A 23,174-nucleotide genomic window follows, 5' to 3' on the forward strand; every position below is an offset into this window, starting at 1 on the left:
GGAGCATGAAAGGGAAACAAAGCTCTTGAGTCTAAACATTTCTAAAACATGCTTTCCATTTCATCTTCTTTCAACTCTTTATTTTTAAACTTAGAAATTAAATGATTCAGTAAATACTTGATCTCTCTTCTGTCTATTTACATTACAATGAAATGACAGGAATTATAATACAAGACTATATTCCCCAGTGGCATAAGAGGAAATATCAAGGTGAGCAACATGGTAATATATGTTAATTACAAAATTAAAAAGTAAGACAGAGATTGACTTAAAATTCTTCCATGAGTAAATCAAATTTGCAGATGTTGTGCTCATAAGAATAATTGTTCTGGTCATAGCCATTGCTAATTATTTCTTACTTGAAAAGTCAAAATGCAACTACACAACACCTTTGGTTTATAGAGTTCCTTGAATTAGATCACCAGTATATTATCCGAGGGGTTATGAGTCAGTTTTTCAGCACTGTTGGCGAATGTGTTGATGAAGTCAAAGGTTTTCATCACTGACTTATTTAAACAGGTTATAGTTTTCATTTGGCTATTGCTTCTCATTTTGCTTGTAGACAAAGAAGAACAAAATGACTCAATATCACTAGATTTTTCCTAGATCCATAACTAGATCGACAGTTCATTTATTCAAATCTGGGTTTGATGTAAATGAGAAAATGTAGCAGCTGGAATGAATCCTCTTCTCAGAATGTAGCATAAAAGACACAGCCAAGACTCTATGGCTGCATTCACACATAATGGGAAACCAGAAGTTGCTGGACCCATGGTTAATTTTTCTAACCTTGAATCGCATTGCAAATGTTTGTCTGGCAGGGAAGCTCCTCCCTCTTTCAGGTATGCCAAGGCTGTATCCCAAAAAGCTCCATAGTGCTAGCATTGCCAGACTATGGGCAAGGCGCATCTCCAGGGTGTCAGCCATTGGCCATGATCTTCAAGGGACGCGCCGAGCGCTGTCATGTCTTTTCAGAATGGTCTGCCCGCCCTTGGCAGGGAAAGGGCATTTAAATTCCTTTAAAATGACATGCCATGTAAGTCCTTCTGACAGTGATTGCACTACCACCCTCATAAGAGCCCCGCAACAAAACAGTCTTGCACAAGCACAATTTTTGGCAGCAGGGGGATGCTGAGGGGCACTATTTTTCTGTTAGCTAGGAAAGGGGGGGGCATGATGATTTCCTAGGAAGTGATATGTATATGAGGGAGGGCAAAGGATCCTGGGATCTGACCCTCTGTGACCAAGGGTGCTCTTGCGATGGCTCACCCCAGCAAAGCAGTCCATAGAGACCAAGCCAAACTCCTGTCCCCATGCCAGCTTACCACTTGGGGATTAGCCCTCTCATGATGGCCAGTCTACTGGCGAGGACTTTACTCACCAGCCTTCAGTCTTCCATTGGACTGTGCTCTCATGAGTTGAGCCATCCAAAAAAGGCCACTCTGCTTGTGTGGGCCCCTCGTTCACTCTGGTTAATGGTAAAACTACTGCATAGCAACCCCCTTCTCTCCAGGGAAGCCCTCCATGTGCACAAAGGAGATTTTAATGCTCCATGTGTCTGGGCATAGCTGGGTGGGGAGAGTGTGGAAACAATGGGACCAGGGACAGATCTTTACTCTCATTCAAATTTCCTGGGTTTGGACCAGCATTGTTGTCTATGCAGATCTGCCAACACAGGGAATCATGGGAGAGGGGAGCGCCGGTTGTCTGCTACCCCAATAGAGTGGGGTTAGCATTCTAGGCAAAAATAATGATGGGCTTGTTCAAATGGGTGGATGGGCTGGCAGAGGGCATACTTTGACAGCTTCTTCGTGGCAGTTGCCAAAACAGGGAGAGTTGTTGAACTGGGTACCCGACCCCCTGGCTTACTTATATAGAGCAACCAGGCTGCATGGCATTTGCCGTCAGGCTCACATGCATGTCTCCATGGCCTGGCACTCTTGTGAGAAAGTGGTCCATGGGAGAAGGATATCATCACATATTATTAGTGATTCTGCCCAACACCCCTGTCCCCACAGATGGTTCTCATGGGTCGTGAAGGGGTATCCCCATGGCCTTCCACTCTCATGAGTGAGCAGTCCGCTCAGGAGCAGCATCCATCATTATCACAGAGGGAGAATCTCCTCTGTCACTGGAGACAATGCTGATCCTGCTGCACAGCCTTCCTCAAGAGTAAGCCTCGGATCTACATGTGTACCCCCAAGAGGAAGGGGCTGGGGCCCCCTTCCCCAACATAATTGTGCCAAAATTAGAGCAGAGCCATTCAATAATTCCTGGTTGGGGGTGCCCTTTAAACCTGATCCCTCGTATCACCACCCTGCCATATATTCCCATCCCAGCAATCTAATGGGGTTTTTTTGTTTTTGCTGCCACCGTGACTTATGAACATACATCTTGTCTGCATTTTCTGAGAGCTAAGCACATAGTGACCATCTTGCGATCCCATCCCCTTTTTCTTCTGACTGCCAGAAGGTGGGAATAAGAGACAGAATTGGCAGAGGGCATGCCCCCATGTGACTCTTCCATTTGACAGGCTTGGAGGCTTGGGATGGGACATGGTGCCTGTTGTCAGGCAACTGCTTTATTTGATTAGGGATGGGGCGGGGCAAGTGCTCAGAGAGGCGGCCAGCGAGAAGCCCCACAGCCCAGGTGGATCTGAAGAAAATGACCTTTCAGGTAAGTGCCAACGCTTCATTTTCCTTCAGAGGAGGGTTGTATCCGCAGCAATGCTAGGGACAAGCCCATTGAGGGCAATGCCCCCCCCCCCGTGAGGCGAATGTACAATTCAAGCAGTGCTCTTATGGACAGGCTTAAGATGCCACTGGTTGATGCTGAGGTGGCCACCCTCATAACGGGGGCGGTGCTTCCTAAGGAAGGAGAGGATACTTTAAAAAACGTGGAGGACAAAAGATGCGACGCTGCCCTGCGCAGGTCGCACGAGGCGAATGCTCTTTCCATTAGAGCTTCAGTCGCTAATTCCATCTTTGCGAGGGCTGCAGTCTTGTGGGTACAGGAACTCACGCCCATGGTCCCTCCTGAACTTCCCATCCTTCAGCAGGGCCTTAATAAATTGGGTAAAGTGGTCAGGTTCATGGCAGATTCATCACTAGATGCGGCTCAAATGTCCGCCAGGGCGCTGGCCTCTGATGTCACGGTTAGGCGCCACCTGTGGCTTAAAAATTGGAAAGTTGACCAAAAATCACAAGCCAATCTCGCCTATGCTGCATTTAAAGGGGGCAAACTCTTTGGCGAGGCCCTGGAGCCTGTCTTGATTCAGACTAAGGATAATAAGAAGGTCATGCCTTCCTCGTCTCAGCGTCAGGACCGTAGAAGCTTCCACTCACACACACCTGGATTCAAGGGGTTCAGGCCTTCCTTTCATTTCAGACAGTGCAGGGCTGATAGGTCCAACTGGCACAGGAATCAGTCTTCCTTCCGGGACAATTCCTTTCGAAAGCCCCATCAGACTGGCCAACCCTCCAAGCCAGGATTCAAATGAAATCAGGCCCAATGACTGTCCTCAATTAAAACAAAGCAATTAAAACCAATGAAACTGTTTTTTTTTTTAAAAAACAGCTAAGGATAACTGGATAAACTGCCTGATATAAAGCATCTCCAGGTTTACATTTATATCAGGCAGTTTATACATACTATAAGTAAATAGATATGTAGGTTGGCCCAAAGATCCCACGCAAGAGATCTGCTGATGTAGTATTTTTAATTCATCCTCAGGGAAGAAAATCTAGATCAGATCAAATAATATTTTCAGCTCAGTTTCTAGATTGGAGTGTTGAATAGATGGAATTCCTCTCAGATAGACAACTGGATTTTGAGATTCAAAATTTGAATTCAGCTATTGAATATCTGGAAACACAACCTTCAGAAAGCATGATGGTGAACATTATCACATCTTTTTCTTAAATAGAAGTGGCAATGATATAATACCATTAGCGCAAAGAAGGGCATACGAAGGGAAGGACACACAGCTTAATGGGCCACCAGCTGACAAGTCTTAAGCACTCTTTGAAGGGGTCAAGTGAAATGAATGTTTGAAAATACATGGCTCAAGAAGAAAAGCTGACAAGCCTAAGATTGCAAATACTATTGCTGGTAAATGACAACAGATAAAGTTAAACATGCCACATCATGAGCATTGTTTCCTTGAGATTAAATTGTTGTTTGATTAAACATTGTAATAATGTTACAGCATGTTTTAATTTTTAAAAATAGTGTTTTGGGGACAAGCTTTTACATGTATGAGAAGTTATTGACGCAAAATGATTATTTAAGTGATCAACAGCGGAAATTACCTAGTTATCAGATTAAGTAATTATCAAAGGGAAAGGACATCAGATTCTTGGCAAACAAGTGTCTAGTTCTCACTAAGGCAGTAAACCTATTTCTGGGCTTCAGACCGCTGGAGGTGCACATGACTGCGCCTCAATACAAAGCAAAATTCCCTGCACATAGAAAAGCAGAAGTCAAGGAGACCTCTTACTGTTGTAGGGAGAACTAGGCCAAGGTATTTAGTGAGACTGGGTGAAGGATGGGTCAGATAAAGAAAATGAGGTGAATGGTCCAAGAGAGTGTCTGCCCCAGGATAATCCATTTTAAGCAGGTCAAAAGTCAAGAGGCCAGCCCCATTATTCTAGAAATCAGTGAAGAGGAAGGCTATGAGTAAGAAAACAAGAAAAGTAAGATGTGATAAGGCTTTAAAGGGAAGAACACAGTATAGCTGTTTACATTAAAGAACTGATGGTGATCGAGGGGGCTTGATGCTAGCCATAGAGAGTGGCAGCACATGCTCAGTGTAAGCCCAAATATGGGAGTGATACTGCTTTTATTTTTAATGTGGATGTGGTTAGCCATTAGGCGTGTTATAGCTGGGGGCCCTGGTCCCTACTTTTAGCAATACCTTCTGAGCAAAGGGGTCTTCTAGGGAGTGAGCTGATCCCTCAGTCCACTATTCTGGACCCTCTCTGAGCAATGTACTCTGGAGGACATGCCTTGGAAGACTTGTGGTTAGCATACCAGCCACCTCTGAGGTCGTGTCCTTGAATCCATCTTCTTGTTCAACTGGCCTTCGCCTGTTCCTTGCTCCCCTCTGCCTTTGGACTGCACCTGGCTGTGAGTGTCTGGGTGTCTACGTAACTGCTGCGCCTGCTTCTCTTATCAATTGGACCTTGCCACTGTCTACACTGGTACAATTTTGTCTGTGCTTTACTTTTTCCTGAGCTATGGGTAGTGTTGTCAGTTTGCCAAAAAGTGACCCTGTTTTGCTTCTGACCTCCCCTCAGGCGGAAGTGAGACAATGGTTAATTTCAGCCATTTAGGGGCTGCTTCTGGGTCCCACCGTTTTACTTTTGTACTGTGCTGTGGTACCAGACCACCACCCCCATTTTTACCAGACTCCCATGCCCCCCCGTTTGTTAAAGGGTTGGAACTTGGCAGCCATTAGGCCCCCTTCTCAGAAATCTCATGTTGTTGGATGCATCCAACATGGCCCCCTGGGAAGGCTGACATTATAGGCACATTAGAAATTTCTCTTCCTCTCTCTAACAATTGTACAAGCTGGTCTTAAATTGAACACAGGATCAAATTTCATCAAAATAAACTAGTTCACTCTTCAGAACTAGGTTGATAATGTTTATTTATAGTCCAGTCCTATAAAGTGGTGGTTTTTTTTTTTTTTAAATAAAGCAGTATAAACAGTAATTTGCTGTGCTGGCAAATTACATCCTAGGTTTCTCCGACTGAAGTAATTGCTGCCACTGCTGCTGACAGTGCACTTCCCAGAGAAGTCAGGGCCAGAGGGCAAGAGGTGATACAGTAGCATCAAGGATATTGCTGGGCTGCGGTTGGTGCCAATGCCCATGCAAAGCATCTCACAGAAGGAGGAGATTTTTAACTGGAGCCTCATTGCAGATATGCGGCACCGTTGAGATCAATTTTACTGAAAAGCATTCTGCCCTAATTAAATAGCAGCAAGAAGATAATGATGTCCTTAAACGGAAAATAAGTCAGAAGTGACTGATAACACTCGGTGTGGTATTGTGATATTTATCATCTTTATTGTATTTTTCAAGCTTTAGAATTATAACAAACAGGCAGTTGAATACTCATCATTTCTAACACCCAAAATGAAATGGTTTTCCTTTTTTGTGCAGATAGTTAAGAAATTTTTATTGCACTGGACCCTATGGAGTCTGAATAGAGTTGCTTGACAGTAATTAAAATCAGGATAATATGTTAAAAAGACAGAATGATTATTATTCAGGAAGATGACGACAAAGAGGAAAATGCTGCAACTTTCATAATTCAGGATTTGACAATGTCATCTGAGGATGCTTTTTGAAGTATTCTTGCAACTACTGGGTGTTTCTTTTACCTGTAACTAAAAGCTGAGAAAGCCTCAGATGGAAACTGTCTGTAGTATTTTGAATAAAGTTTACTTTTCCCTTTAAAAAAGAATTTGACAATATCACAGTATTTTTAGCTAGCAAAGACTATAAATGTAAAATGTGCCATCGAGTCAGTGTCGACTCCTGGTGACCACAGAGACCAGTGGTAGTCTTTGGTAGAATACGGAGTGGGGGTGGGGGCATTTACCATTGCCATCTCCCGAGCAGTATGAGATGATGCCTTTCAACATCTTCCTATATCACTGCTGCCCAATATAGGTGTTTCCTATAATCTGAGAAATATACCAGCAGGGAATCGAACCAACAACCTCTGGCTTGATAATCAAGTCATTTCCCCACTGTGCCATTAAGTGGCTACTAGCAAAGACTATAAATAAACTAAATTAAACATACCGGCTGCATTCACATGTAATGTGAAATTGGAGGTTGCCGAACCTGTGGTTAATTTTTCTAACTGTGAATCACATCGCAGCTGTTCATCCAACCGCAGCCAGGCAACCTCCATTTTCAGGGCAGGGGGGCCCTTTCCTCTTCCTGGTCCGCCAGCAAGTCTGCATCCCAACAAGCTCCATAGAACTTGCATCGCCAGACTGTGGGCAAGGCATCAGAACATCTGCAGGGTGGCAGCCATTGGCCATGATCCTCAAGGGGTGCTGAGCGCGATTGTGCCTTTTTGGAATGATCTGCATACCCTCAGCAGGGAAAAGGAATTTAAATTCTTTTAAATGCCATGCAAGCTCTTCTTCTGACAGCGATTGCATTGCTGCCCTTGTAAGAGCCCCACAACAAAACAGTCTTGCACAGGCACAATTTCTGGAAGCAGGGTGATGTTGAGGGGCACATTTTCCTGCTACTCTGGGAAGGGAACATGATGACTTCTTAGGAGGGGATATGTATATGAGGGAGGGCAAAGGATCCTGGAGTCTGGCCTGCTGTGACCAAGGATGCTCTTGCAATGATTCACCCCAGCAAAGCAGTCCATGGAGACCAAACCACACTCCTGGTCCCATGCTGGCTTGCCGCCTGGGAATTAGCCCTCTCAGGAGAGGGCCAGTCCACTGGGGAGGACCTTAGACTTTGGTCTTCAATCAGACTGCAGATTCATGAGTTGAGCGGTCCAAAAAAGGGGCCTCTGCTTATGTGGGGCCTCCTTTTCTCTCTCGTTTATTTTATTTATTTATTAATTAAAATTTTATACTGCCTTTCATTAAAATAATCTCAAGGCAGTTTACAAAACATTTTAAAAACAATATAAAATGACACAATAAGAATTAAAATGGAATATAAAATACAAGTCTAAAAGTTTTAAAAATATGTACAATATCAACAAACAAAGCACTGATTTAAAAGCCTGGGTAAAAGGCCAAGATTTTACCTGCTTTCTAAAAATGGAGATGGAGGCAGGAGGGTGGATGCCCATTGGGTGAGCATTCCAAAGTCTGGGGGCAATGATTGAGAAGGCCCTGTCCTGCATGCATGACAGGCGAGCCTGCCTCATTGTCGGCACACGGAGCAGGGCCCCCCACCTGATGACCTCGTTAAGAGGGCAGAAACCCATGGGAGCAGGCGGTCCCTCAGGTATCCAGGGCACAAACCGTTTAGGGCTTTAAAGGTTGAAACCAGTACCTTGAATTGGAACCAGAAACATTGATAGCCAATGTAGCTCTTTCAAAATGGGGGTAATACGGTCCCAGCAGGCAGCTCTGATAACATTTTAGTTGCTGCATTTTTCACTAGCTGAAGTTGTTGAATATTGTTCAAGGGCAGCCCCGCATAGAGCATGTTACAGTAATCCAGCCATGATGTGACTAAGGTAAGGGTTAACGGTGGCCAGATCTGCCTTCTTGAGAAAGGGATGCAGCTGGTGCACCAGCCCCGCGCAAAGGCACCCCTGGCCACTGCCTCCACCTGAGCTTCCAAAAGCAGAGCTGAGTCCAGAAGTACCCCCAAGCTGCACATTTGCTCTTTCAAGTGGAATGCAACCCCATTCAGAACCGGTAGAATCTCCTCATCCCGATTGGTTCTCCTACTGACCAACAGTACCTCCGTCTTGCCCGGAATCAATCTCAGTTTCTTGGCCCACATCCAACCCATCACTATCTCCAGCCCCCAATTCAGGACATCCACTGCCTCCCTAGGATCAGGTGACAAGGAGAGATAGAGCTGAGTGTCTGCATATTGCTGACATCTCAGTCCAAGTTCCCAGATGACCTCTTCCAGTAGAAGAGATGTTAAACAACATGGGGGACAAAACTGAGCCCTGCAGAATCACAGAGGCCAATGGCCATGGAGCCAAGCAGTAGTCTCCCAGCACCACCTTTTGGATCCTGCCCCAAGAAAGGACCAAAGCCAATCCAAAGCAGTGCCTCCAATCCCTGTACTCAAGAGGTGATCCAGAAGGATACCATGGTTGATGATATCGAACACCACTGAGAGGCCCAGCAAAACTAAAAAGGACGCACTCCCCCTGTTAAGCTCCCGATGTAGGTCATCCACTAGAGTGACCAAGGCAGTTTCAGTTCCATATCCAGGACAGAAAAGATTGAACTATAAGTATTAATGATAGAACATTTGCACAGTGACTCCCTCCTCGCCAGAGAAGCCTTTGATGCCCCCTAAGGAGAATTTGATGGTCCATGTGTCCAGGCATTGCCGAGTATTCAGAGTGGGTAAACACCGGGACAAGGAACAGATTTTAACTCACATTCAAATTTTCTGGGTTCGTACCAGTGTTGCAGCATCTGTAGACTGGCTGCCATGGGGAGTTGTGGGAGAGAGGAGCCCTGATCTCCAGCGACCCCAGGAGAGTGGGATCTCCATGCCAGGCAAAAAATAAATGTATGTGTCCTGATTGGCGACTGAATTGGCAGAGGGCCCGCTTGGACAGTCACCAAGACTGGGAGAGGTGTTCCCAGTGTCTCCCTCCCCACGGCTTGCTTGTGTGGAGCAACCAGGCTAGGCGGCATCTGCCATCCAGCCCACATCCTTGTCCTGACACTCTTGTAAGAGAGCCATTTGTGGGAGAAGGGCTTTCGTCAAACATTATTAGCTATTCAGCTTGATTCCTCTGCCCCCCCCAGGACGGTTGCAAATGTGTTTCCCCCTTAGCCTTCCACTCTCCTGAGAAAGCAGTCTATTCAGGCGCAGCATCTATCATTATCACAGAGGGAGAATCTCCTCTGTCACTTGAGGCAGTACTGATCTTGCTGTCCAGCCCTTCTCATGAGTAAGCCTAGGGACTGCATGAGACTTACTCTCATGAGTAAGCCTAGGGAGGGCCCCGCCCTTCCCCAACAGCATTGTACAAAAATTAGAACTGAGCCATTCAATAACTGCTGGGTGGGGCTGCCTTTTAAATCTGACCATGGGTATTGCCGCCCTGCCATATTTTGCCTTCCCAGCAATCTCATCGGGTTGCTTGGTTTATGGTGCCACCGTGACTACATATGCTTGCGAACATACATCTTCATCGCTTCATTTTTGGAGAGCAAAGCAGATAGTGCTTGTCTTAGATAATTCAGCTTATAGATCTGACAAATGGACATGTTGATAAAAGTACAGCAACTGTGCATTTTTTCCCTTCCAATAGGGCAGTGCAGCCAAATATTTCCACCTCACTTTGGCACATCCCAGATAATCCATGGCAATGGTACCACTGTTGGCACAGTAATAACATTCCAGTGTTCTGCAGAGCATCAGCTGATTGGACAAGGAGTTGTCACTTGCATTTGGAAAGGAAATGGTACACAGTGGTCAGCGGACATTCCTTCATGCAAGCGTAAGTATTTCCCCCATAGGATTTGGAAAATTCTTCCCTGTCATATATGGGATCCATTGTGACATATGGGTGATCCATTCCACTGGCAGAGCTGGTGTTGATGGATGCAAAGGGGCCATGTCAGTGTCAAGCATTATTGTTGCAAGTGAACTCTAGAAAATTCTAGTCACATTCTCACATTACTGACTGCCATAAAGGAAAGGCTTTGCGACAGTTTCATGCTGGATATAAAAGCCCCTGATTTTAATAAAGTTACTTCAGAAGTGGTTTTATTTTTATAACTATAAAACATGCTCTGTGCACTTTCTCAGAAAATTGCAGGCCAGACCAATAATTCTGCTTCTTTTATATAGTGTGTCTGTGAAAAGACCCTTTTATTTAATGGCAGGCTTTTGAAAAATGATTGATTTGCTAGGAATATGGAGAGCTTTGTAAAGTGCAATTAGGCCATTGCCTGTGGATAGCAGAAAGAAGCAGCTATCATATTGACAAATAGGCCTTGGATGGCAACAATATTAGTTTCTTTTCACTCTGTGCTTTTTCTTATTTATTACACCAATGATGATAATCGAACTGAGGGAAAAGCCAGAAGGCAAACCCTCGGATTTCATCACATAGAACACTGAAAGTGCTAGAAATCCTTAATTGATCTGACCTGGATCCACATCTAAGTTTAATGTGACAGGAAATGTCTTTGCTCACCTGAAATTGCTTATCCAAAAGAACCATGGTGAATCACTTTCCCCAGCACAATAAACAATTGACAGCAACAGCTATCCTAAGGGATACATATGCAGTCTTTGGAAGTCAACACACAATGTAACCTGATAAAACATTATTTAAATAATCTGCCTGTAAGGTCATGGACTTATAATTATTATTTGAATAAGTCTATGAAAAAGGAGTCCATGGCTTATCAGTCAAAATTTAGACTTGTATGGCTATTGTGATGTGTATATTAGGGTGTGAGGCATTCATTCTAGGGAAGCACATTTCCATTTAAGGAATTTTGTGTGCTGCAACACACTTCCAGCTATTAAATTTATGGTAATGTTCCCTTCTCTCTGACATGCTTCTAGTCCACAGGACAGGAAGGATAGGGTTGCTTAAAAAAAACAACACAATATTTTTTTTTTACTAACCCTGTTATTGTGCCTTTAAAAGTAGCTTGATATAAATTGTGCAGGTGCACATTAATTACTGACATGGAGAGTTATGATTTAAACACCACTTGCTGAATTTCTATCAGGCTACCACTGAAGGCAAAGGAGCCCTGCTTGCTATTAAAAAGACAGCAGCCCAAAGGAAGGACAATGGAATTATAAAGTTATAATTGGTGCTTTTCATCACTTAAGTTCCTAGTCTGTCTCATCCTAAAGGATCAGGTAGAGCAGGGTGGCCCAGAGTGGATTGTGCGCATAGGTTGCCAACAAACTCACAAGCCCATGGGGAACTGGGTGTTGTTGTTTTCAGTGTCGGAGGTGTTCTGAGAGTAGATTCTCGTAGGAAATGAGAGTGGATTCTCTCATTTCCTACCAGAGAATCTACTCTCAGAACTGCTCAGGCATTGAAAACAACAAAACCCAGTGCCCCATGGGTTTGTCATTCTGAGGGTGGTTGGCACCCTATGTGCACTACACCACCACCTGCTCTGGGCCACCCTGGTGCCCCCCACACTGAGTTATGGGGCTACTGAAATCCCCATAATTCCCTATGGGGGGAAAAGCTTAAAGATGTACAAACTTCAGAATTATTTTTTTAATCACCCTTTCCACCAATTTATTTGAAATTTGGGCTGCTGAAATAAGGCTGCTGAAATCCCCATAATTCCCTATGGGGAAAAGCTTAAAGATGCACCAACTTCAAAAATTCTTTAAAAACCACCCCTTTGCCCAATTTCTTTGAGATTTGGGTGGTAGTTTCCACCCATTGGGCACTACCAACCCACTTTGGCCACAACATGGAGGTCCGACTCTCTAAATTTTTTGAGTCTGAATCTGAGGTGATTTGTTTTGTACCCGAATCTGGGCAATTGAGCACAGGGATGATTTGTTTTGTCTACAAATCACCCGAATCAGCCAGAATCATTTCAAACATCCTTAACACATACAATACAGCTGTGAGAGAGGCACCTGCAGATCTCTCCTTGTTTCTTTGGTGGTGCCTCTAGCCAACTTTTTCTACTGATCCTAAGTAGCATCAGCATGTCAGCCATGATGGCACTGAACATGTACCTCCTGTTTCAGAAAAGTGCAGCCCTAGGCAGCAACAGGGCTTCATATAAGCCCTATTCAGGTATTCTTCTATTCATGAATCTGGTACCTGACTAATCGTTGCCCCTGCACTGATGTGGTCCTTAACCCTGGTCTCTCTTCTCCAAAAATGCAGTGCTTGTCTGAAGAGACAAATGCTGTATTTGTATAGAAATTTCTCCTGTGATTTAAATACTGGTGCACCACAATGTCCTAATCATAGGGAGAATCTCTTCATGAATACAGCGTTTATCTCTTCAGATAAGCACTGTAACTGTGGGGAGTGTGTGTCAGAGACGAGGCTTGCTCTGGTATCCTCTGGGGTACACTGCGACCATGTACAGCTTTCATAAGATTTGAACAGTATAGTAGGAAGACTAATGCTGATTCTGTATGTTTGTCACCTAAGCAGAAACAATCTATTATTAAATATTGATTGACTGATTGATTGATTGAATGAATGTATATACTGCCTAATATAGAAATCTCTAGGCAGTGTACAGGTGGTGCCCAGTAATACAAATATTGCTGGCCAGGTAAGGTATTGATTTACAAAGGTATCTTACCATTAGCTCACCTGTAAAGTTTAGCATTCTGCCCCCCACCCTTCTTTTGCTGCTCTAGGATCTGTTAATGTTTGCTTTGCTTAAAGCATTCAGTACATGAGTTGTATTGGTTTATATTTTAGGTCTGCATAACTTGTGACCAACCAAGCCAAACACAGACAGACAGTCATATTGTATTGTGATCCACCTGGGGCTTGACAAGCTTTCTATTTCTTTGTGGGGTGGAGGTATGTGCCCTACCTGTGACTGCAGTAAGAGGAAAATTGTTGACCACTGAGCAGACCACAATACCTGGTTGGTAAGCTGTGCTTGGCTTGGTTGGTCACCAGTTGTGCCATCCTAATGTACTGAGATGGTTGCCCCCTCCTTTTTTTGTTCTTGTCTGCATCATGTTGGATTAATTACTTGTGAGGATTTTGTTGCTAACTTATAAATAGGATACTTCTAAATAGTCTACTTTGGGATATTCCTGGATTGAAATGGAGCCAAAACACTCCCAACTGTCAGTGCATACGAAAGTGAGAAGTTCATTAGCAGGACTAAGTCATTGGTAGATATCAGTGCTGATGTCAATCTGTGCTTGTGTTTGTTTTATTCCAGCCATATCCAAATATGAAACCTTTGGATTCAAAGTTGCAGTGATTGCCTCCATTGTAAGCGGTGCTATTATTCTGCTGATGTCTATGGCTTTTTTAACCTGTTGTCTTATCAAATGTGTAAAGAAAAGTGAGAGAAGAAGAGCTCAAAGGTATGTCATGTTTGACAGGGAAGGTCATTTAAGACCATGAAAATTTGAAGGTAGCATGGACATTTCAGGTGGAAGAGAGAAAAAACATCTTTTGTTCTACCTCTGTTTTTACCTTTCTCCTTTGCTGTAAATGTTATTTCCTACTTGGATATGGAAGAATTAATTGGGAGATTCTCATAGTTCTCCATGCCCAATATCCCATTCCACATTGGAAATTATGTGCCTGTTTTTAAAACAGGAGGCATCTGGCCCAGGAAATGAGGATGAAAGGCTGTGGGGCAGAGATTTCCCAATCCCAGTAGCCTATATGAACTCCAGATCTTTTTTCTATTGAATAGTTTTTCTAGGATAGCTGCTGCCATTTGGTTCCTCCTATGAAGCCAGAATCCACGCTTAAATGGGCTCTGAAAGAGTATCCCTGAGAAAGATTCCAGACGGGTCGCCCTGTTAGTCTTTTAAGGCAAAACCAACAAGAAATGTTTAATTTGTCATCTGTCCTGATCATCTGGGGAGGAAACCTGCTCTTTATTAAAGATTTAACATTAACTCAGGGCCTGCAGTTGGAGGGCACCATTTGGATTTTCCATTTCAGGCAACAAAATATATAGGGTAGGTCCTGGCTGTACAGATGTAATATCTCAATACAAAAGAAGGGAAGCCATGAAACCGCCTGAGATTATGTTTCAGCAGGAAACAGTCAGTGATTGCAACACAGATTGCTGGAAGGGTTGTTCAGACAATCAGCATAGAATTTAGATTATATTTCTCAGCCAAAATATGAGCATCATCATAAGAGATTAGTGCAATAGTTTTGAAACCCATCTTTTGCTTTTACATACCATTGGAGTTTATTTGGCTTCTCTGGATCCCATATTTTGATTGATTGATTGATTGATTGATTGATTGCATTTCTATACTGCCTCGTATAGAAATCTCTAGGCGGTGTACAGATTAACACATAATATAAAATAAAATATTTAAAATTCATAAAACAGATAAAAATCACAGTAGATAAAAACACACATTAAAATTCAAAATTTAAATTCCAGTTAAAAGCCTGGGAAAACAGGTACGTCTTCAAGGTCCTCCTAAAAGCAAAGATTTTTTTCAGCAGGGAGTGAGTTCTAAAGCCCTGGGGCAGCCACAGAGAAGGCCCAGTCCCGAGTTGCCACCAAATGAGTTGGTGGCAACCATAACCAGACCTCTCCAGATGATCTTATTAGGTGACATGGTTCACAACGGAGAAGGTGCTCTCTTAAGTACCCTGGACCTAATCCATTAAGGGCTTATAGGTAGTAACCAGCACTTTGTATTTCATTCAGAAACATATCGGCAGCTAGTGCAGTTCTTTTAGAATCGGTGTTATATGGTCCCTTCAGGTAAACCCAGAGATCAATCTGGCTGCCGCAGTCTGTACCAATTGTAGTTTCCGAACTACATTCAAAGGCAGCCCATAGAGTGCATTCGCCCATAGAGTGCATTACAGCAGTCAAGCCTAGAGGTTACCAGCATATGTACCACTGTTTTAAAGGTCATTTGTTTCCAGAAATGGACGTATATGGTGTATCAGCCGAAGCTGATAAAAAGCACTCCTGGCCACAGCCTCAACCTGAGAAACCAGGGAGAGTTTGGGATCCATGAGCACTCCCAGACTACGAACCTGATCTATGGGCTATGGAAGTCCTATTGAAATTAAGTAGTCCTTTACAGTAACTTGGGAGTTAAGATACAGCCTCCCGATCACAGAGATGTCTGCCATCATGGTTGCAGCATTTACCTCATCAGATGCATGTTGCTGTAACCCTGAGAAGTGGGGAGGTGGGATGAGAGATAGGTTGGGCCTTCCAGACCCACTTTTGATGCTTGTACTCACGTACAGTGTCTTTTGGATAATATTTGATTAGGGCTTATGTCTGGATGTCAGCCATTGTTTTTACAAGCATTAGTTCACTGGATACAAAAGGAACAATTCACTCCCCACTGCATCCTTTGCCCCACAATACCCCATACTGGTTGGCAGCCTTCCCATGCATGGAGAGCTGCCTTCACAGGACAGCTTCATATGTATGCCAAAGGTAAACAAACCAACAAAACTGTTTTGCTTGTTTGTCCAGTGGTGGTCCTGATACTAGAAGTATATTGGTAAAATATAAAATATCACAAGAAATGCTTCTACATTTTAACCTTAAATGAATTTAAAAAAACAGCCCATTGAACTTTGCTGAAAGTCCACCATGCTGATGCATGTGGCAACTTCCTCTGTTCCCAGCTATGGCAAGGTTCACATGTTCTTCTCACTTAGAGGTGTACATGGAACTGGTTTGGCCACACAGTTGGAATTTAGACTGAATTTGATATGGCCTGGTCTGGTTCTAGGTCTGGCCGAACTGGGTCCCATCCAGTTCAGCCACTGGACTGGGCCGAACCAGTTTGCCCCCCAGTTTGGGGGATAGATTTGTAAAGGAGAATCTGGTGAGAATCCGGTGAGGATTCCCCTTTACAGGTAAAGGGACATTCACTATACTAAGGGGGAGGGGATGAGAGAAAGGGTACTTACTGTAGTACCTTCTCTTTACCGGCAGTGGGGATGGCGGCAGTGGCAGAGACTCCCCACCCCCGCCAGTATAGGGAATGCCCCTTTACTTTTAAAAGGGAATCCTCGCTGGATTCCCCTTTACAAGTATATTTCCTGAACTGGTTTGAACTGGTTCTTTTAGAACTTAGGCTGGTCCTGTTCTAACTCAGACTGGCACCCCACTTTGTGGGGTTGGTCTGGGTTCAATCGTGGACCAGCTGAACTGGGCCGGTTTAATTTGAACCATGGTTTGAACTGAACCAGTTCACACATCCCTACTTCTCATGCCACATAGCCTCTTGATTCTGAGCCACTTCACATACTACCATTGCAGTTTCTTGCACTGATGGATAAACAAAATATATGTATGCAAGTACACTTAAGTCTACACCTGAGTTGCTTGCTCTTTCTGGCATGGAATGGAAGTGCTTTCTGCAAACAAACATTATGTATGAATTGGCTCTCAGTTGCACTTGCCTAATCTCCAGAAACTGCTGTGGTGGCAACTAGACCTTATTCTAATGGATATATACATACGGAAGCAGTTGCTGGAAGCAGATGAAAAGATGAATGAGTGGGAGTCAAAAAGGAAGGAGTTCTGTAATGATTTCAGACCCTTTCCATCTAGACTGATTCCTTTTATAGAACTTCAAGTTCTCTCTTTTTATGTCACTCATCCTCTTTTCCTTGCATGTCTTCATGTCTGGGTGCTTTTTCTTTGAAACTCCTTTCTGCTATCTTTGCTCTTTGCCTTTTACAGCTGAATCTAATTTACTGAGTTGGTTTTTCTTTCAGTCACTTGTCTAGCTAAGCTGCACCCACATTTGCCATCACCCCATACTGGCATCCTTTCTCATACATTTCTACAATTTGCTGCTTCTCACTCAGGATTCTCAGTTACTGTGCTGAGGATTGGCCAGTAGAATTTTGTGATTTGCTGACATTCTCTAGTATTCAAGGACCATGGAAGATGTCTTAAGTTATTTTGTTTATTCCATTTATATCTTGCCTTTCTGCTTTCAGCGCTTGCTAGGCTGCCTTAGCAAATAATCAGGAGGTCATAAGGAAATAATTTTAATTGATATTGGCTGTCATCCTCACACTGTGGAGAGCTTGTGGTGAAAGTGATACAAGAGAGTATTGCACTCTGGAGCTCTTGTGCTGAAAGTGATCATTAACTGTGTAGTGTCAGGCATGCAGCACGACAGATGATTTTCAGTGAAAATCTGTTTCCGCCCCAAATGCCCTGTGCTTCTTAAAAATATGTCTTTGAGGGTTGTGCAGCTCTCAGAGATATATTTTGGGTGACATGGGGCAGTTCCAGAGGAAGAAGAGATTGTTAAAATATGGGTGTGGCCGTAGTAGGGAAGCTCTTCACAGGGCAGACTTCCTGCCACACTTCCTGCCGCACCCAGACTGCATTAGTCAGAATGTCAGCCAGTAGTTATATTTTGATTTTCATGTGTACACCCCTTTAAATACCTTCTCAAAGCCAAAAGGGTGATGTAAAGCTTTTAGAAATAGATACATAAAGGGGGAGGGAATGAACAGGGAGCAGATTTCTGTGGGTTTTATACATTTGGAATTCTCTGCCTTTAGAGTGTCAGCTGTCTACACAGATGTATCTGAGCCATCTGGGACACATTTTAGTGTTTGTTTCTAGTTCCCAGAAGGCATCACCAGGACTAGGAAGTGCGCCCCATGCTCCACGAGGGTGCTTACTGAAGGGGGAGATTGGTAATAATTGACCTGTCTTTTCAGAGAAGCTTTATTTGTAAGCCCTGTTCGAAGAACCATTCTCCATTACCGTTCTGTTTTGACAAAATGTATCTGCACGTATGATATCAGCAGTCCATTCTTTGCTTAATTACTCATTGTATAGTGCAGCACTATATCCAGAATTAAGTCCCATGGATCTAATAGGGCTTATTCATTAATAAGTGCGATTAGGACTATACTATAAGTTTATTATTTATTTATTTAAAATATGTATATCCCATGCAAAACTGTTCAGGGTAGCAAAAACAATAAAACAAATAAAACATCATAAATTGAATAAAAATTATTTGAGGTAGACCCAAGTAAAACCGAATTTACAGGTTAAAAATGTACTATAACAGACAAGAATAAAAATATTAAAAGCTTCTCAAAAAAGATGGGTCTTCAAATAACTTCCAGTCATATGTAACTACTCATGGTTTCCTCATTAAGGTTGCAATCCTATGCACACTTACCTTGGAGTAAACCCTGCTGAGCTTTTAAACATATTTGGAGTTTGCTGAAAATGAAAAACTACGAGGCTGTTCTCACGCGCAGCCTAACCCCGGCTAGGGTCACGTGGTGTACTGTGGGATACATGGAAATTCTACAAGGGAGGTTGCATGGTACATTGTGGGGTGCCCCAGAGATCCATGCTGCATGCAGCAGCGCAGACTATGTGAGAGGGCAGATTGTGTGGGAATGCGGTCTGCACTAGGGATGTGCACGAACCGGTCCAGAGGCCATGTTAGAGGCCTCCGAACCAGTTCGGAATTGGGCTGGGCTGGTGGGGGGGAGTGTCTAGCTTTAAGGGTGGGGGGGTAGTACTTACCCCTCCCACCGATTTTCCCCCTCTGGCGCTCCACTCCGGAGCAAAGTTTTAGGGGCGGCAGCGTTCCTCCCTGCTGCCCCTGGCCCCGTCGTTGACCGGAAAAAGAGGAAGTTTCCGGCATGCAAGTACCCGTTGTGGCGTGTGCACCCGTCACTGCGGCATGCGCGCCCGTCACCACAGCCCGCTCGCCACAATGGGCGCATGCGTGCCGGAAACTTCCTCTTCTTCCAGGCAACGACAGGGCCAGGGGCGGCAGGGAGGAATGCTGCTGCCCCTAAAACTTTGCTCCGGAGTGGAGCGCCGGAGGGGGAAAATCGGTGGGAGGGGTAAGTACTACCCCCCGCCCTTAAAGCTAGACACCCCCCAGTGCCAGACCGTGCCTCCATGGTTCTGTGCACATCCCTAGTCTGCACTTTCCATCAATATGGGATGCTGATCTGGGGAGAAGGTACTTTTTGCACAGCCTTTTCCCCACCCGCCCACCACATCAGTCATGTTAATAACCTTTATATGATCAGTAAAAAAATAATAATAATAAGGTTGCTCTGGTATAACTCCATGTTTGTATATGTTTCAATCTCTGAAAGTTTCTTAAGCTTAAGATTAATTTAACTCTGAAGGGCAGTGAATGCATGCAGGAGGGAAGGAGAGATCAGGATTGTGTCAGCTGAGACAGCAGGCACAATCCTGATCTCTCCTTCTCTCCGCCATGCATTCACTGCACTTCTGATAACGGCTCTCTTCATATTCCTGTGTTTTCGTCAGCCCTTCATTACCTAATGGTAACATTCTGTTCAGGCTTAGAGACAGAGCAGAGGGAGAGTGAATTGCTGATGCTGCAGGCAGATAGGTGTAGGCCACAATTTATGTGAATTATATGTACAGGTGCACATTAGAGCTCTGTTGCAGCTTAAAACACTGCTTTCCCACCCTCCAGAGATATGCAGCTGTGGTATCAGCTCAGAAGTGAAGAACTGGAAAACATGCAAGCTGCTTATTTTGGCTTTAAAGGCAGAAATAACAACAACAATAAAAACATCAAGAATAAGCCCGGATTTGATGACAGGGGTCGCATGGCGTATGACAACCGAGGCTTCTGCAGGTAAGGTAGTTATATCTTGCATATTGGAATGGCTTTTGCAGCATTCCTTGGAATGAAGGCACATAGGCAGCAGATTAGCTTCGCCCAAAATTTATTCACTCTTCACATACACTATTCCCTCTTTGTGACATATACCATTTTAGCTGTATGGGCACCATCCTGAAGAGTGCCAAAAATGCCTCTGTCTTTGGAGGCATTGGTGCATTGGAGCCAGCGTGGTGTAGTGGTTAGAGTGCTGGACTAGGACCGGTTAGATCCGAGTTCAAATCCCCATTCATCCATGATACTAGCTGGGTGACTCTGGGCCAGTCACTTCTCTCTCAGCCTAACCTACTTCACAGGGTTGTTGTGAAAGAGAAACTCAAGTATGTAATATACCGCTCTGGGCTCCTTGTAGGAAGAGCGAGATATAAATGTAAAATAATAATTATTATTTTCAGACCAAAAAGTGTGCCACAAGTTGAAGCCCTTTGATCATTCCCAATACTGCTGCTTCAGGATCCATCTATGTGTAGTGCTTCACTGGTTTAATTTAACTTACACCACTATGTGTGATTATGCAGTCTTCTTTGGGGCAATGCTGCATAAAGCACAAAATTAAACTACTGCTCTAATTACGTATACATTAGGCCAGTCTGGTTGTGACTTTGCACTGGCTGTAGTGCCAAAAGTGTGTCCTTGTTGAATTTTGGAAAGGGTAGCAAAATCTAGCACAGCCATCTGTTCCTCCATTTGCATCCATTCTTACTTTTGCTAATCACAAGGTACACACCAGGGATCTTTCCAGATTACACGCTGCAATAGTGTCACTACTGTCCATTAAGTGTGCTTCAGTGCTGCCTGTGGAGCATAGGAAGCTGCCATATACTGAATCAGACCATTGGTCTATCTAGCTCAGTATTGTCTTCAGACTGGCAGCAGCTTCTCCAAGGTGCAGGCAGGAATCTCTCTCAGCCCTATCTTGGAGAAGCCAGGGAGGGAACTTGAAACCTTCTGCTCTTCCCAGAGCGGCTCCATCCCCTTTGGGGAATATCTTACAGTGCTCACAAATCAAGTCTCCGATTCATATGCAACCAGGGCAGACCCAGGGGACAAGTCATGCTTGCTACCACAAGACCAGCTCTCCTCTTGATGAGAGCTCTCCTCTGCGATACATCTCAACATTGCATTCCCTGTCCTGTCAGCAAGGTGCCATTCACATTTCCGATGCCTTATTTCAGATTTTATCTTTGTGTTTTAGTCCTACAACGTTGAATGTATGTCACAAAAAATAGCTGTATTGTCCCATTGTGTTTGTGTGTTTGTTTATTTGATTCCAAAAATGGCTCAGGGCGGTTTGCACAGAGAAATAACAAATAAATAAGATGGCTCCCTGTCCCCAAAGGTTTCACAATCTAAAAAGAAACATAAGATAGAAACCAGCAACAGTCACTGGAAGTATTGTGCTGGGGGTGGATAGGGCCAGTTACTCTCTGCTAAATAAAGAGAATCACCACTGTAAAAGGTGCCTCTTTGCCAAGTTAGCAGTTGGCAAAATTTTGTAAATTTACATTTTCAAAATGATCCTGCCAGGCCAGAGCATTTTACTGCTGAACAGCACGTGATCTGGAAAGCGCCCAGGCTATATATAATCTACTTGAGACAGAGCATCCTTACGACTTTTGCAAACTTTGTCCCTCTGTCACAGCAGCTCACATATCAGGCACCTGGCACAATTTCATGTTCTGCATTTTGCAGCTGCCTGGCTCTTTCTGTGCATTTTGGTTAACTCCAATTATCGTTTCCCCTTCTATACTTGGCTTAAGTAGCCAGGTCAGGCTTTAGTGTCCCAGAGCAGCTGCAGCTGAGTTGTAGTCTCCTCACTTTCATTTTTAGTTTGAAAATGTGGAGCCATTTTAAAACACACACACACACACACACACACACACACACACACACACACACACACACACACACACACATATTGTTTGCTTTGGCATGAATGAGATATGCCACCGCTTGGCCCTAAATAGCAGTAGGTAGAGATGACAATTTTTCTGGGAAGGAGCCTTATTTTGAACAGCAGGGTGCTGCTGAGCTTTATAGTTGCACCATGTTCCCACCAATTGCGGGAGCAGTTCTTGTTGTCGCAGCAATGTCTCAAAAGCATGTCCCATGCTGTGTTTTCAGACGTATGTCTGCTGCTTTTGGCTGCTAGTAGCGGGAAAAGGAATAACAGCGAAATGGCAGATGCATGTTGTAATAACATTCAAACTGAATGGCTGGAGGAGATAATGTAAATAAGTATATCACATTTGGTTTAGCTCCTGCTGGATGAATGTTTGAGAATCCCACTGGATTCTCCACTGGGCAGGCAGATGCTTGTGCTGCAGCAGCTGAAGTGCTACCAGAGAGACATAACAGTCCATATGCTTCAAGATTTACAGAGAATCCGTTTACTACAATGTCTGGTCTGTCTGATGGTGGGGCAGGCAGGATAGGCCTGTTCTGTGAGCCCTTATGATGGAGCAGGAGCTGCTTTTCATGGCTGACTTCAGCCTCACTAGCTGCATATCATGGCTGTGTATCATATCCAGTCACTGGAACAGATGAACATTTCTCTGATAGAAGTATACAGTTCAGTACAATACCCCGTTGCACGGTATTGCATCACATTGTATGTGATGAGCTTCCATCACATACAGGAGTGGGGGAGGCTGCCTGTATTCAAGAAGTAGCCTTCTTCTAGGAAGATTTTGGTTGCATTCCAATTAGTTTATCTCTCCTGGACCTACTCCACAACACATTGGGGAAGGAAGCAATGTCATGATGCTGTGTCCTTTTACCTGGTGCACTACTGGAAAAAAATACCCACACAACTCTGGTGTATTACTGGGTTAAACAAAAAGTCTGCTTCCTACCTATAGTTACAAGGCATGGCCATCCCCCCTTCCCCTGCCAGTAATGCACAGGGGAGACGATGCAATGTCACAATGTTGCTTCCTTCCCCCAGGCCTTTAAAGCCTACTGCAATGCACTCTTCGTAGGGCTGCCCTTGAAGATGGTTCTGAAGCTTCAGCTGGTCCAGAATGCTGCTGCAAGGATGCTCATGGGCACAAGTCGCTTCACCCATCCAATGGCAGCTTAATTGGTTACTGGTCT

General features: G+C 44.1%; 1 protein-coding gene across 3 annotated transcripts in view; it reads left to right on the forward strand.

Annotated features, from left to right (window-relative positions):
• Positions 1–23,174, forward strand: part of SUSD3 (sushi domain containing 3) — a 90,419-nt gene that overhangs the window by 35,262 nt on the left and 31,983 nt on the right. For all 3 annotated transcript variants that reach the window (XM_053288119.1, XM_053288121.1, XM_053288120.1), the window contains 3 exons: positions 10,012–10,200; positions 13,619–13,766; positions 19,869–20,033. In XM_053288119.1, coding sequence (XP_053144094.1) covers positions 10,012–10,200; positions 13,619–13,766; positions 19,869–20,033 — 502 coding nt within the window. The remainder of the gene's footprint in view (positions 1–10,011; positions 10,201–13,618; positions 13,767–19,868; positions 20,034–23,174) is intronic.

This window comes from Hemicordylus capensis, chromosome 2, assembly GCF_027244095.1.
Source record: "Hemicordylus capensis ecotype Gifberg chromosome 2, rHemCap1.1.pri, whole genome shotgun sequence".
Lineage (NCBI taxonomy): Eukaryota > Metazoa > Chordata > Lepidosauria > Squamata > Cordylidae > Hemicordylus > Hemicordylus capensis.